Below are 14,517 nucleotides of genomic sequence, written 5' to 3'. Positions count from 1 at the left end.
CATTTTAACGCGATTTCGGCGGGAATCTGCTGGGTTTTAGCTCCTTCTCCTACCCGCCAAGCACTCTCCTAAGACCCAGACTGGGATGTTATTACAGGTTATTGTCTGTCCTACCTCTACCAAACTGTAAGTGTGGTGTGGAGGATTAATCTATCCTGACACCCTTCTTTTGTGCTGTCTTTCCTCAAGCTAGTTTCCTTTACAGGCTGTTACAATCTGCTATTTATATTGGCTAGGTACCAAGTGTATAGAGAATTTTACTGGGCCCAATATTTTCCACTATTTGAGCTAGGGTATATATATTCCCTGTAAAGATTTATCTGCTATGCAGGATCAGAGTGACAGACCTTCAGGGTCTATGTGCCCCACATCAGGCGTTTCCCCCTCTAACAAGGGAGGTTTAAGTGACGCCAGCCTCATGGCATCCGAGGAGTTTCAATCCCTCCTGGACGCTACCATGGCACAATCCATTAACAGAGCTTTAACCTCTGCGATGGGGGTCATGTCGTCCTCTATCACTCAGTCTATAACAGAGGCACTGATACAGACACAGACTAGTGGAATGCAGAACACACGCAACCCGATACCCACTAACGTGGCACAACCGGGACGTAAGGCGTTGGCAAAGAGCAGACATGTGACCTCCCCTCCAGAACTGCAGACTCAGCCTGCATTGAATGACACGCCTCAGGCTGTCAAAGATGGCGCGATACCACCGCGCACTAGAGCCCCTGGCCGGGCAAAATCGGGCAGAACTTGGAAACGGGCACGTGCCCATGGGGATTCGTCCGATTCGGACCGGAGTGTGGAGGAGGAGTATGAGGACTCCTATATGGATCACTACAGCGCGGAACTTTCAGATTCCGGGTCTGACATCCAAACAGGCGTTGCTACCCAAAAGAGTACGGCTCAGGGCACTGCACCTCCTGACTCTGGCGAGGGCGACCATTTGCGGGACCCACTGGGTAACCCGTTATTTGACCCAGATGATCTCCGTCACCCTCGCTCGGCAGCATGGGAGCCGCCTACTCACATTGCTAAGTATCTCGCACTTCGGGTGCGAAAGCCTTTATCTAAACAGGGGCGCAATAAGTTACGGGCAGAATGCCCACGTCCCATCCTCCCAGACTCGGTGGAAAAGACACCGGACGTGGACCCTCAGTTGGTCCAATTCTTGAACAAGTCTGGTTGGAAACCAAGGAAGGGATTAGATTTTTCCCTCAGAAATTGTCAAGACAAATTCCTTGATACTTTAGGACCCATAACTAAACCATACGAGCTAGTGGAGTCCGCCCAATCGGGCGAAAGCGAATTTGATTTTGAAGTAGCGATAGGCTGGTTGCAGAGATTAGTCTGCATGGTGGGTAACGCCAATGCGGCTATGGCTACCGAACGCCGCAAGGCGATTCTCCTAAAAATCGAGCCCAAACTGACCAGCATGGCGACCAACGAGCCGGGCCCAGCGGCTAAAGGCTTATTATTTGGCAAATCCTTTATTAAGGATCTGGGGCTGTACGTTAAGATGTTCACGGCGATTGATAAGGCTCAGACATCTCTTAAGAGAGTATTTGCACCACGGGTTTTTGGAGGGGCCGGCAGAGGAAGGAGCCGTCTACCCGGCCGTGGATTTCGAGGCTCAACCAGAGCCGGCAGAGGCTCCTTTAATAACCAGAGACCAGTACCAGAGAGGCACTATACCCCTTTCTTCCCATCTCGGGGACGGCCCTGGAGTTCCCGTGGACCACGGGGGTCTGTTTCAAGCAGACGACCTTATGGTGAGTACCGAATATCTCAGTTTTTCCCATGTAAAAGTGGGGGGCAGACTGGCATTGTTTCAGCATGCTTGGAAGATTTTAACCGCAGATGTTTGGGTTTTAAACTAAATATGGCCAGCCAACACCAGATGATGATCTCTACAGAGATCGCAGAATTAGCGTCCAAGAACGCTATTCAACAAATCCCATGGGACACAGAAGGTTTCGTGAGCAACTTGTTTCTGGTCCCCAAGAAAGGAGGCGGGGTACATCCAGTAATAAATCTCCGGCCTCTAAATGCGTTTGTCCAATACCACCATTTCAAAATGGAGGGTATTCATTGCCTTCGGGACCTCCTCATACCATCAGATTGGATGGTCAAAATAGATTTACGGGACGCTTATATGACAATCCCGATCACAGAAGCGCACCGAAACTTACTACAGTTTCAGTGGCAGGGAACGAAGTGGAGGTTTGTATGTCTGCCGTTCGGCCTATCCTCCGCTCCATGGTGCTTCACAAAAGTGCTAAAACCAGTGATTGCCTTCCTGCGCACACGAGGGGTCAGATTAATAATTTATCTAGAAGACATCCTTCTTCTGTCCCAATCTCAATCCCAACTTCGTATTCACCTATCCTGGACGATCCACCTTATCCAAAACTTAGGATTCTTGGTGAATTGGGAAAAATCAATTCTACAACCCTCCAGGCAGATGGAATTTCTGGGTTTCCAAGTCGACTCTGTTCAACAGAGGTTGTGTCTACCCAAAGACAAAATGATTTCGATCAAGAAGGAGATCAGACGGCTTATGCACCGTACGACTATTTCCCTCCGACAACTTGCAACTTGCGATTGGCATCGTCCATACAGGCGATCTTTCCAGAACCGCTACACTATCGTGCCCTACAAAGACTCAAAGACTCATATCTACGCTCTGGTCACTCATACGAAACCTGCGTCACACTGGACGAAGACTCCAGGGAGGAACTAGACTGGTGGCTAGCACACATGGAGGCATGGAACGGACGGGCAATATTTGGATCGACGCCGGACCTGGTCATAGAGTCGGACGCCAGCTTACACGGCTGGGGCGCGCATTGCGGGTCAGTTTCCACCGGTGGCAGATGGTCGAACGAAGAGTCTCTGTTACACATCAACTGCCTAGAGCTACTAGCAGCATCTTTTGCCATTCGCAGTATGACCCCCACAGGCATTTCATGCTCAATCTTAATCAAGATGGACAACGTCTCAGCGGTACGTTATATCAACCATCTAGGGGGTACGAAATCGAAGGTTCTCGCTTTGATGGCTCGAGATTTTTGGCACTATTGCCTGAAACACAGCATTTCGGTAATAGCAGAATACATTCCGGGGCAGGACAATACAATGGCGGACTGGAACTCCCGATACCTTCGGGATGCAGGGGACTGGCATCTCCATTCAACGATTTTCCAACGCCTCTCGCGGCTCTGGGTACCTTTCAGTATAGACCTCTTCGCGTCTCGACTGAACACCCAGCTTCCTCGGTTCTTCAGTTGGAGACCGGATCCAGATGCTCTGGCAACAGATGCATTCCTGCAGGACTGGACCAAGGACAGGAACTACGCGTTCCCCCCGTTCAACCTCATTTCTCGGACCCTGGCGGTCCTTCGATATTCCAAGGGGACGCTAGCACTGATAACCCCGTTATGGAGGTCACAACCTTGGTTTTCCTCAATTATTGGAAATGTCGATAGATTTCCCACAACTGTTGCCGGACATTCCCTACCTCTTAACCAACCCAGAGGGAATGAGTCACGAACTGGCCAACCAAGGCCTACTGCAACTGATGGCATGGCTCATTTCAGGAGATCATGGAATCTCGAGGAGGTTTCGCAGACGACACTCAGTCTCTTGGCAGAGTCATGGGCACCAGGTACCAGACGTGCCTACGGATCGGCTTGAAGAAAATGGTCTGATTGGTGCATGGGACAGTCAATGGATCCCATATCAGCTTCTACAAAAGCAGTCCTACAATTTCTGACTCTACTCTTTGAGGAAGGGAAAGCCTTTCGTACTATAAATCTGTACAGATCAGCTATATCGGCGAGACATATGGGGTTGGATGGCACCCCAATAGGTAAGCATGCCCTTATCTGTCGTTTACTCAAAGGCATACTCGACCTCCTCAAACTCGATATTCTTCCTTTTGGGATGTCAATGTGATGTTGCGATTGATCGAATCGTGGCCAATGAACCAGGAACTTTCACTGAAGCAATTGTCGGCCAAACTGTTGATGCTGTTTTGTTTACTTTCATGTAAATGAGTCACTGATGTCAGGGCGCTAGACTGGCATGCACGTGTTTTTACCCCAAACGGAGTATCCTTTAATATTTCACGTAGAACGAAATCCTCGACTAAGGACGTTTTCTACCCATCATTGCCGGACAACCCAAATTTGTGCCCGGTGTTATGTCTGAAGGAATATGAGCATCGCACGGCTTCACTCCGTCCAGGACAAATCCATCCACTGTTCATCTCATTCAAAAGACCTCACCTACCAGTATCTACTGCTACTTTAGCTCGTTGGATCAAGTGGTTGCTGTCAATGGCAGGCATAGACACCTCGATTTTTTCCGCACATTCCGTTCGCGGAGCTATGGCCTCTAAAGCGTCCATGTTGGGTTGTAAATTGGAAGATATACTACGGGCAGCCGACTGGTCGAATGAGTCTACATTTCGTAATTTCTATTTACGCCCAGTGCAACTCATTTCTAATACAGTGGTTGCTCAGCTTTAAAATAGCATAATAGGAGCCTCCGTGTCTTTAATAAAATTACCAGATTTTACTATTAACATGACGTAAAGTCATGATTTTATTAATGACACGGAGGCGAGTATTATTCCCACCCGCCCTACCCAGGGTGGTGAGTAAGTTACAACCCAGAACATGGAGCATTTAGGATGCCTTAATACGGTAGGTACAAGATCATTCATGACACAGGTGAGTGAGTAGTCTATGAATATGACTTATGTGATGCATTTTTCGATCTAGCAATATGGCTGAAAAATTGATATAGTTACATCGTTTGATTAACATGGTTTACGAGTTGTTGATTGCGGAATAACAGTCACGAGATTTCGATATTACCATATTTCTCCTCTCTTTTAGCTTGAATACAACTGGAGAGTTCACGGTTGAAACGGTTCTAGATTGAAGTTCCAGTTATGGTTTTTGGTTCGTGGATTCGTATTTATGGTTGGAATACTTGAATTTTGCACTAATGGTCTTCAGGATCTACGCAGAAAGAGGAGGAGTCAAGGAACACTACACCTATATGGATTATACTGTATGCTGATTGGTGCTACTGTTACCAGGCTATTGTTATGGTTTTCTTTTTTCTATGATTCTCTCATACTTCCCTTTTCTTGCTGCTGGGAGTATAATAAAGAAAGAGAATGCATAATACTCGCCTCCGTGTCATTAATAAAATTCCCAGATTTTACTAGTAACATGACGTAAAGTCATGATTTTATTAAAGACACGGAGGCGAGTATTATGCATATCTCTTTCTTTATTTCCTCAGCAGCAAAGATAGAGGAATATAAATATTATCAAAAAATGAAAGAAAAAACTGTACAGGCATAACAGGTAGCCAATCACATAACAGAGGAAGTAGCTATATAAGTCCTGTGTCTCCCACAATCCCCCTCTTTCTTGCGAAACCGAAGACCAGGTAAGATAAACGATGTCCCACTTGATCCAAACAGGAAACGGGAAACAAAACGATAACTTCAAGCTAAAAAAGATAGAGAAATATGGTAATTTCCAAACTCAAAACTGTAGACTTACCAAACATAACCGTGAGGAATCTACATGAAACAGGATTCTGAAATAGAAAAAATATATAAGATTAGAAACCAATATAAAACTGTCAAATCATCTAAGCATGATAAAATATTACACGATACAAAAACATGATCTCAATACAGACCTAATTGACAACATACCTGTATAGCATCGAAGCATCTCTAATCCCAAATCCACACCGGGAGGGTGGGAGGGAATAATACTCGCCTCCGTGTCTTTAATAAAATCATGACTTTACGTCATGTTACTAGTAAAATCTGGGAATTTTATTAAAGACACGGAGGCTCCTATTATGCAAGTTCAAAGCTGTGCTATCACTTGAGATGCGACGTGTTCAATTGGTCTGAAATAGAAGTCTCTGAAGGTCGATTCTCGGGACCAGTCCGCTGCGCGCATGATGTCTTCCAGACGGCAACCAACTGTGGATGCCTTCGAAGCCATAGCACCTCGTACAGAATGAGGCGTAAAGACAGACGTGTCTATACCCGCTAGGGATAAAAGCCAACGAATCCAACGCGCTAGCGTCGGTGTCGATACTGGGCGATGAGGAGCCTTAAACGAAATGAATAGGGGGTGGCGGTCAGATGAACGCAACGGTCGCGTAGCCTCTAGATAGGCCTTCAAACAATCCACCGGACAGAGTGCCGGACATAACGAGAATCTAGGATATACGAAGGATTTGGACGCCGACTTAGTTCTCCTAGATATGTTGAAAGTAACGCCTTCAGGAGTAAACACAAAGGCACCCCAATCAAGAGCCCTAACATCGGAGACTCTCTTACAAGAGACCAGGCAAAACAGCATAACCATCTTGGAGGATAGTTGTTTAAGAGTCAAGTCCTGGTTAGGGTACCACTCCGACAGAAACCGCAACATAATGTTGACGTCCCAAAATGCCAAAAACCGCGACCTAGGCGGACGGACGAAGCGAATACCCTTGAGAAGACGGCATACAAAAGGATGTTTGCCGACGGGTAAACCTTCCAAACCTCCGTGACCGGCAGATATGGCCGATCGAAAAACATTGATAGTCCTGTACGCCTTGCCTAAGTCGAACAGGGCTGTGAGAAACCCCAGGATCAAATGGAGAGGGGCAGATACGGGATCCACTGCCCGTTCCATGCACCAATCAGACCAAGACTTCCATGCAGCTCGGTAAGCTGATCGCGTGCCCGGAGCCCAGGCGTTATCGAGGAGCAAGAGAGTTGACTGTGGAACGTCAGGGACAAGCCAGCGTCCCCTGAAAGGAACCATGCTACTAGGGGCAACTGGTGCTGGAGCACCAATTCGTGCGAGTTCCCATCCGGATCCAGAAGGAGGTTCTGGAAGTTTGGCAACAGACGAGGGAAGTCTATGGACAACTCCATCAAACGAGGGAACCACGGACGGGATCTCCACAGAGGGGTGATCAGAGCTAGACAACAGTCGTGACGAACCAGCTTCGAGATCGTACGAGCGATCATGTTGAACGGAGGAAAGGCATACAGGTGGCCCGGAGGCCATTCTTGAAGAAAGGCATCCGTCGCCACAGCCGCCGGGTCCGGTCTCCAACTGTAGAACTTTGGCAACTGAGTGTTCAGTCGAGAGGCGAACAGGTCCATCTCGAACCGTCCCCACAGCCTGGTCAGGCCTTGGAAGACCGAGGCGTGCAATCGCCAGTCTCCCGAATCTCTCAAATGCCTGGAGTTCCAATCCGCACCGGAATTGTCCAGACCCGGAATATGTTCCGCCGTCACCGAGACGTTGTTGAGAAGGCAGAATTGCCAAAAGTCTTTCGCCAGTAGAGCCAACATCTTGGACTTGGTGCCGCCCAGGTGATTTATGTATCGGACCGCCGATACGTTGTCCAACTGGAGGAGAACACAACAGTTCGCCCTTCCAGGGGTAAGGCTGCGAATCGCAAAGGCTCCCGCCAGAAGTTCTAGGCAGTTGATGTGTAACGACTTCTCTGCGTCGGACCATCTGCCCCCCGTGGAAATGTCGCCACAACGAGCCCCCCAGCCGTGCAAGCTGGCATCTGATTCTATGATCACGTCCGGAACGGAACCGAAAATCGCCCGTCCGTTCCAGGCTTCCATGTGTGCCAACCACCATACCAGCTCGTCTCTGGATTCCTCGTCCAGACAAATTCGGGATTCGTATGATCGACCCGAACGTAGGTGTGACCCCTTGAGCCGCTGGAGAGCCCGGTAATGCAAGGGGCCTGGGAATATCGCCTGAATGGAGGAGGCCAGCAGACCGATGATCCTTGCCAGCTGCCGGACCGACAAGTCCGAAGCACGAAGAGCTCGACGAAGCTCCTTCTGGATGGCCTTTATCTTGGACTCCGGCAAGTACAGGAACTGCCGTACGGAATCCACCTGGAACCCCAAAAACTCCATAGACTGGGCGTGTTTCAGGACCGACTTGTCCCAGTTGACCAGAAAACCTAGGTTCTGTAAGAGGTTGATCGTCCAGTCTAAATGCAACCTCAGGCGTTTCAACGATTGGGACATGATCAGGATGTCGTCCAGGTAAATAATCAGTCGAACCCCTCGGGTACGGAGGAACGACACCACCGGCTTCATTACCTTGGTGAAACACCAAGGGGCCGAGGAGAGACCGAACGGCAGGCATGTAAAACGCCAACGCCGTCCGTGCCAGGTGAAGTGCAAGTAGTCCCTGGACTCTACTGCTATTGGAACCGTGAAGTACGCATCCTTCAGGTCCAATTTGGCCATCCAATCCGACTGTCTCAGAAGGTCTCTGAGACAATGAATGCCTTCCATCTGGAAATGCTGGTAGCGCAGGAAGGCGTTGAGAGGGCGAAGATTTATCACTGGGCGGACACCGCCCCCTTTCTTGGGCACAAGGAAGAGATTGCTCGTAAAGCCTGGAGTGGCGAACGGCAACTCCTCGATGGCGCCCTTCGAGAACATCTCCGCGACTTCCGCGGAGATCATCGCGTCCTGCTCCTGTGGGAGAGACAATTCCCTGGGGGTATACGTTTGAACAGGCAGGGAGACAAAATCTAGTTGGTAACCCTTTACGCATTGCAGAACCCAAGCATCTGAGGTTATAACTGCCCACTTTAGGGAGAATAAGGCCAGCCTCCCCGCCACCCGAACCTGATCGAGAAGGGAAGAAGGGGTACTCACCATAAGGGCGTCTGCCCGAAGACCCACCACGGGGGTATCTGGAGCCCCAGGATCTCCCTCTAGCCGGGAAGAAGGGAGGCGTTTTCGGGTCCTGGAACCCTCGAGAGGGGAAAAAGGAACCTCTGGTGGCACGGAATGAGCCTCGGAAACCACGGCCGGGTGGACGGTTCCTACTACGCCCGGCCCCACCGAAAACCTTGGGCGCAAAGACGCGCTTCATATTTGCCTGCGCCTTGTCGATAGCCGTAAAGGTTTTAACATAGGACCCCATGTCCTTCACAAAGGATGTGCCGAACAACATCCCCTCATCGGCTGAGTCAGGCTCAGCTACGGTCATAGCAGCCAGCTTAGGGTCTATTTTCAAAAGAATAGCCTTGCGTCTCTCGGAGGACATAGCCGTGTTGGCATTCCCCACAAGGCAGATAGCTCGCTGGACCCACCCGATGGCCACATCTACATCCAGAACTGAGTCACCATTACGAGCGGCCTCAAGAAGCTCGTACAGCTTAGACAGGGGGCCCAGCGTATCTAGAATTTTATCTTGGCACCCTTTCAGGGAGTGATCAAGACCCTTTTTAGGCTTCCACCCAGACTTATTGAGAAATTGGGCAATTTGAGGGTCAACGTCTGGGGTCTTACAGGCAGCGCCAGGGAGGGAAGGTCGTGGGCATTCGGCACGCAATTTATTGCGGCCTTCCTTGGATAGAGGCGTGCGTATTCTCTTAGCCACATACTGGGCGATATGGTCCGGAGGGACCCATTAAGCAGACCGCGGGTGACGCAGGTCGTCCGGGTCAAACAGGGGGTTACCCTGTGGGTCTAAAAGCCCTTTATTATTATCCCCAGCGGGGTCTGGCACTTTTCCTCGGGGGGCGGCAGAGGACCCAGAAGGGGTTACACCCGTAAGGGGTTGATCCTCGCCTGACTCGTCCTCCACTTAGGAGTCATATTCCATAATATCGGAATCATCTTCCACACTCCGGTCGGTATCCGACCCATCATCCAGGGCTCTAGCCCGTTTCCACAATCTAGCCTTTTTAGCCCGGCCAGGGGCTCTTGTGCGTGTGGGGTGCGCGCTATCTGCGACCGCCAGAGGCGTGGCAATCATGGCAGGCAAAGCCTGCATCGAGGAGTGGGAGCCGATATGTCGAGACTTTGCCTTCGCCTTACGGGCACCCGGCACAGTTTGGGCAGGGGAAGGGGACCCCACACCCAGGGGGTTAGGGGCAGCCATGGAAGGCAAAAACACCGAGTGAAGTGACTGGGTAAAGGAGGATGAGACAGCCCCCATAGCGGAGGCAATAGCCTTTTGAAGGGAGGAAGCCATAGTAGCTTCTAATAAGGCCTGGAGTTCCTGAGAGGCCATAGCACCTTCAGGATTATCTATTGGGAAATCCCCAGAGGGGTCAGTAGGCCCATCCTTACTATCATGCATAATGAGGCACAATAGAAAAACGGGCACTAATAGAAGTCAAAACGAAAACACTAGAAATGGGTTGATTAACCCAGCAGAACAGAAATAAGCTAAACCTGATCGTTGGTGTAGCAAGGGGATCCGGAGCAAAAGGACCGACCGCACGGCAGAACAGGGTGATGCGAATGACCGCCCAAAATGGCCGCCGCACGTGTCAGAGTGCGCTCGCGGACCAGCTCCCGGCGGGGTAAGGGGCGCGTGCACCTACCCGCGCGGGCAGCCCGCGAGAGGGGAAAAACGAGCACACTCAGCCGCGGTCACAGAGAAGGACCACGCGGTTGAGATAGCGCCGAGAAGCGGCAAACAGGGACGGTAGGAGGGGAAAAACAGCCCGCGGCGGCGGGCAAAGTCCCAGGGGAACCCCCAAATACACCAACGATGTAGGTACCAGAAAATAATAACAATGAATAAAAACAACAATAATAATAATCATAAGTATAATCAGAAACATGAATCACAAGTAAACAAATGCAATGAGTAGGAGAGCTCAAGTAAAATACTTAGCTGTCTGAGGAAGCAGCAAAGAAAGAGGGGGATTGTGGGAGACACAGGACTTATATAGCTACTTCCTCTGTTATGTGATTGGCTACCTGTTATGCCTGTACAGTTTTTTCTTTCATTTTTTGATAATATTTATATTCCTCTATCTTTGCTGCTGAGGAAATAAAGAAAGAGATATGCATAATAGGAGCCTCCGTGTCTTTAATAAAATCATGACTTTACGTCATGTTAATAGTAAAATCTGGTAATTAACTCTTACAAAGCAGGGGAAGGTCATATAAAACTATCTAAGCACTTTCTGTTTCCACTATCTGAAATTACATTAAGAAATAGAAGGAAAGAGGAACTGTTCAAATCAATACAAAATCTGGAGATACTGACCAACAGTATTCCCAAACCTTTTCACATTTACTCTGATTTCTTTTCTTTTCATCAGTTACCTTTAGCAGATATGTATCGTGCATTAAAGAAACATTCTATTGAAAAATATTTCTGAAAAAACAAACAAACATCTAGTATATATACCTCCCAAAAAACATGCATGTTTTATTCTCTGCATATTTTATTTGGGGGTTTATGATCTGCTGCCTCTTCTTTAACAGCACAGACTTACAGCCTGTGCCAGGGAATACGCCAGTATACTCCAATCAGAGTCTCCTCATTGAAAAGTCTCTCTGCTGGAGCCACAATCTTGCACACAAACGCTATTATGGCTCTCCTATACTTCTCAGAAAACTGTAGTATAACTCATTGAGAAGCAGGAAAGCAGATACAATCTAAAAAGTCTGGGAGGGGTTTCTATCCCCAATTATAAAAGTACCAAGTTCTATTGAAATTAGTACAATGGAAATGACAGAATTTATACTCATAAAGCACTTCAGCAAGCTGACATATTTACATTTTTCTTCACTTTCAAAGGAGTGTTACCTTTTTTCACTTAGACTATCAACAAATTAATTGCCCAAATGTTGCCTGAAACTGTACATGATCTGAGTGCCACTAAGTAAAAAACGTATTTACACTGGTTCTTTAGAAACAAAATAAAGTGTATCTTTCCTGTTAGAATAAAAAGATTATTATTATTTTGATTTTCCATTTGCACACTTTTCTAATAGTTCATTATTATTACATCTTAAGTAAACAACTCTAGTAGTTGTTTAACTCTAATCTGTCGAGTCTCTGTAAGCAATGAAACTGTTTAAATATATATGTACTCTGCAAATAATGAAGCTATTTAAACCAAATTCCCTTTTTCAGCACATGTTAAAGAGATCATGGAGTCATTGCAGCATGTTAAAGGAGTTGAGTTAAAGGTACTTTATTCTTCTCTCCTTATAAATAACATTTTTTTAAATTAGCTTAGGCAAATTGATTATTAATCATATGAAGTAGTTCATTGTATATGGAGGAGATATATTAATTAAACAAACACTTTTTTTTAGGTTTAATTGTGATGTACAGTAGTCAATATAACTTAGGCCGCACAATAAACACAGACACAGTTAATTTATATTTTAGTGGGCTAGGCCGGGGTGTTTTTTCCAAGCTTAAGGGGCTTGCAACCATAATATCATAACACTTTTCATTTTGCTTTAAAAATGTTTAACTTTTCACCAACTTTCACATTGCCAGTCGGTCTTAGCTAACCTGACCGCTTTTTATTTATAATCATTTACCCTTTCTCAGAACATGACCCTGAGGATGACTTTGCCCCCCGTGCTTTATAACACCATGTCAATAAATATAAATAAATAACTTTAAAAAAATGGGAGGGTGGGCAGTGGTCCCTGCATGGTGCTCCTCACCCGGAAAGCTGACAGGAGTTTCACTTGCGCTGCTTGGATTTATTCTTACCTGGCTTCCCGTGAGTCTCTCTCCTGGCCTGCATCCAATCCACAGCCAGCTCTTCCCCTCAGCAACAGCCATGAACCTACAGACCTACCTGACTCTCTCTACCCAGGTCACCTGACCTTTATAACTCTACATCAAGGGCAGCTTTAATCCTTCATTGCCACCATACATATAACAGTGCGTAATGCCCGTGGCATTTAATTGCTTGTTTTTTGTAGTTGCGTGCAGATGTATCAGTCACTGTGTGTTTTATTTAAGCTCATAAATAGTTGAAACCATACATTTCTATGCAATTCACGTTTAGTTTTCCTTCGGCGTTACTTTGTTGTTCACGCCATCCTCCCTGTTCTCTGAACCATCACCAGGGTCCTGAATTTGTCCTTTGCATTGAACCATAGATGTCTGATCTGAAGCAGCTTTCCAATTTGCCACTCACCTGAAGAAATGAGTGACACCCTAATCAGAAACCCTGCACAAAGATTTTCCGGTGAAAATCAGTCCACAATCAATTTTCAACTAAACCTAAATCCACTCAAATGATAAATGATATGCACCAGTAGGTGGCAGCATAACACAGTTACAACGTACTAGGCATGTGTAAAAACCAAAAACAAGCATTCATACTAAAAATAATCTTACTATTAAACATGGAAATTGTATTTTAATAGTACATCATACCACAGTATTACAGTTTCTTTATTAAATATACTATATATTTTAAATTATCCATTAAAGCGAATTGCTATAAATTGCGGGAATGGTTGCTCCATGTTACAATATGTAGAGTGATGTGCATTCGGTTTAGAAAGATCCTGGCATATTAGTGTTCATTCACATTTATCAATTAATAGATATAGATTTATAGAGTACTGAATGAGATATTCTACTTTAGTCCTTTGGTCAACCCTATAGTATTATTTTAGAATAGAAAAGCATGATAATTACCTTAAATTTCCAGATCAAATAATCCTTTATATGAAGAGGGCCTGGTCTCTCAGCTGACACTATCATCCATTGAGCTAGCCCTGTCTAAATTATAGTCTCATCATTGGAGGAACCCATGTTATAGGGTAGATTACATAGAATGGGATCTTATTATATAGAATTGGATCTTATTAGTCATCTTTAGTAAAAATAAATTTTTACAACAGATAGTTTGGCTCCATAAGCCCAACTTTTCTACTCTTGTCTTCCAGCCTGCAGTATTTCCTTTCCTATTAGATAAAATGACAGTACTGTGTCAGTTATAATGAACATACGCACACACCTCCCACTGCTGTAAAAATATTACAGACAGTAGTTTGTCCAGATACTTCATGTAAAGACTTCAAGTATCTGTTTTACATGCTGACTGATATAATCAGTGTGAAGTTAGGATTCTCAAATAAATCATTATTTCATACCGTTAGTGCAACTCCCACCACCCATAGCCAAATACCTTCCACAGTGCATTTATCTATGCTTTAAAGGGACACTAAGCCATGTATTCCCAATGCTATAGTGCCCCTGTCCATAGCACTGCACAGTACCAATACAAATGTAAGAAATATAGGATTTACTTACATTTTTCCAACGCCAGGTTTCCTCAGTGATGCCTACCTCTCTGCCTCCTGCAGCAAGAGGAAGCATGGCCAACTCCGCAATGGTCCAATCCAATGGTTCTCATAGAGGAGTGTGACAAACTTGCCCTTACCACAAGCTCCTTGAGGAGCCTGCTAGCTAGCCTCCTGCCCCAGGACTATGGCCCATGTAAAGGACCTGTAAAAAGACTTGGTTTGTGGGGTTTGGATGTACTGTTCCGGAACCGAACATACTCATGAACTGCGGACCACCTCTGTGCTTGTAACCCCTATTGAACTCTCCTGACACCTCAATCATCGAGGGTTGTAATTGTTCGGCTGCGTGGCCACCGTTCGTATGCACAAACACGTGGGAACTGAGTTGGTGG

General features: G+C 46.6%; 1 protein-coding gene across 1 annotated transcript in view; it reads left to right on the top strand.

Annotated features, from left to right (window-relative positions):
- The window catches only part of LOC134566048 (DNA polymerase nu-like), a 55,047-nt gene that overhangs the window by 28,170 nt on the left and 12,360 nt on the right, over nt 1-14,517 (top strand). Inside the window, exon 5 of the mRNA XM_063425760.1 lies at nt 11,976-12,031. Within this exon, the coding sequence (XP_063281830.1) occupies nt 11,976-12,031 (56 nt within the window). The remainder of the gene's footprint in view (nt 1-11,975; nt 12,032-14,517) is intronic.

The sequence above is a fragment of the Pelobates fuscus genome, chromosome 6 (genome assembly GCF_036172605.1).
Source record: "Pelobates fuscus isolate aPelFus1 chromosome 6, aPelFus1.pri, whole genome shotgun sequence".
Taxonomy (NCBI): domain Eukaryota; kingdom Metazoa; phylum Chordata; class Amphibia; order Anura; family Pelobatidae; genus Pelobates; species Pelobates fuscus.
This window is presented reverse-complemented; position numbering and strand designations above follow the sequence as displayed.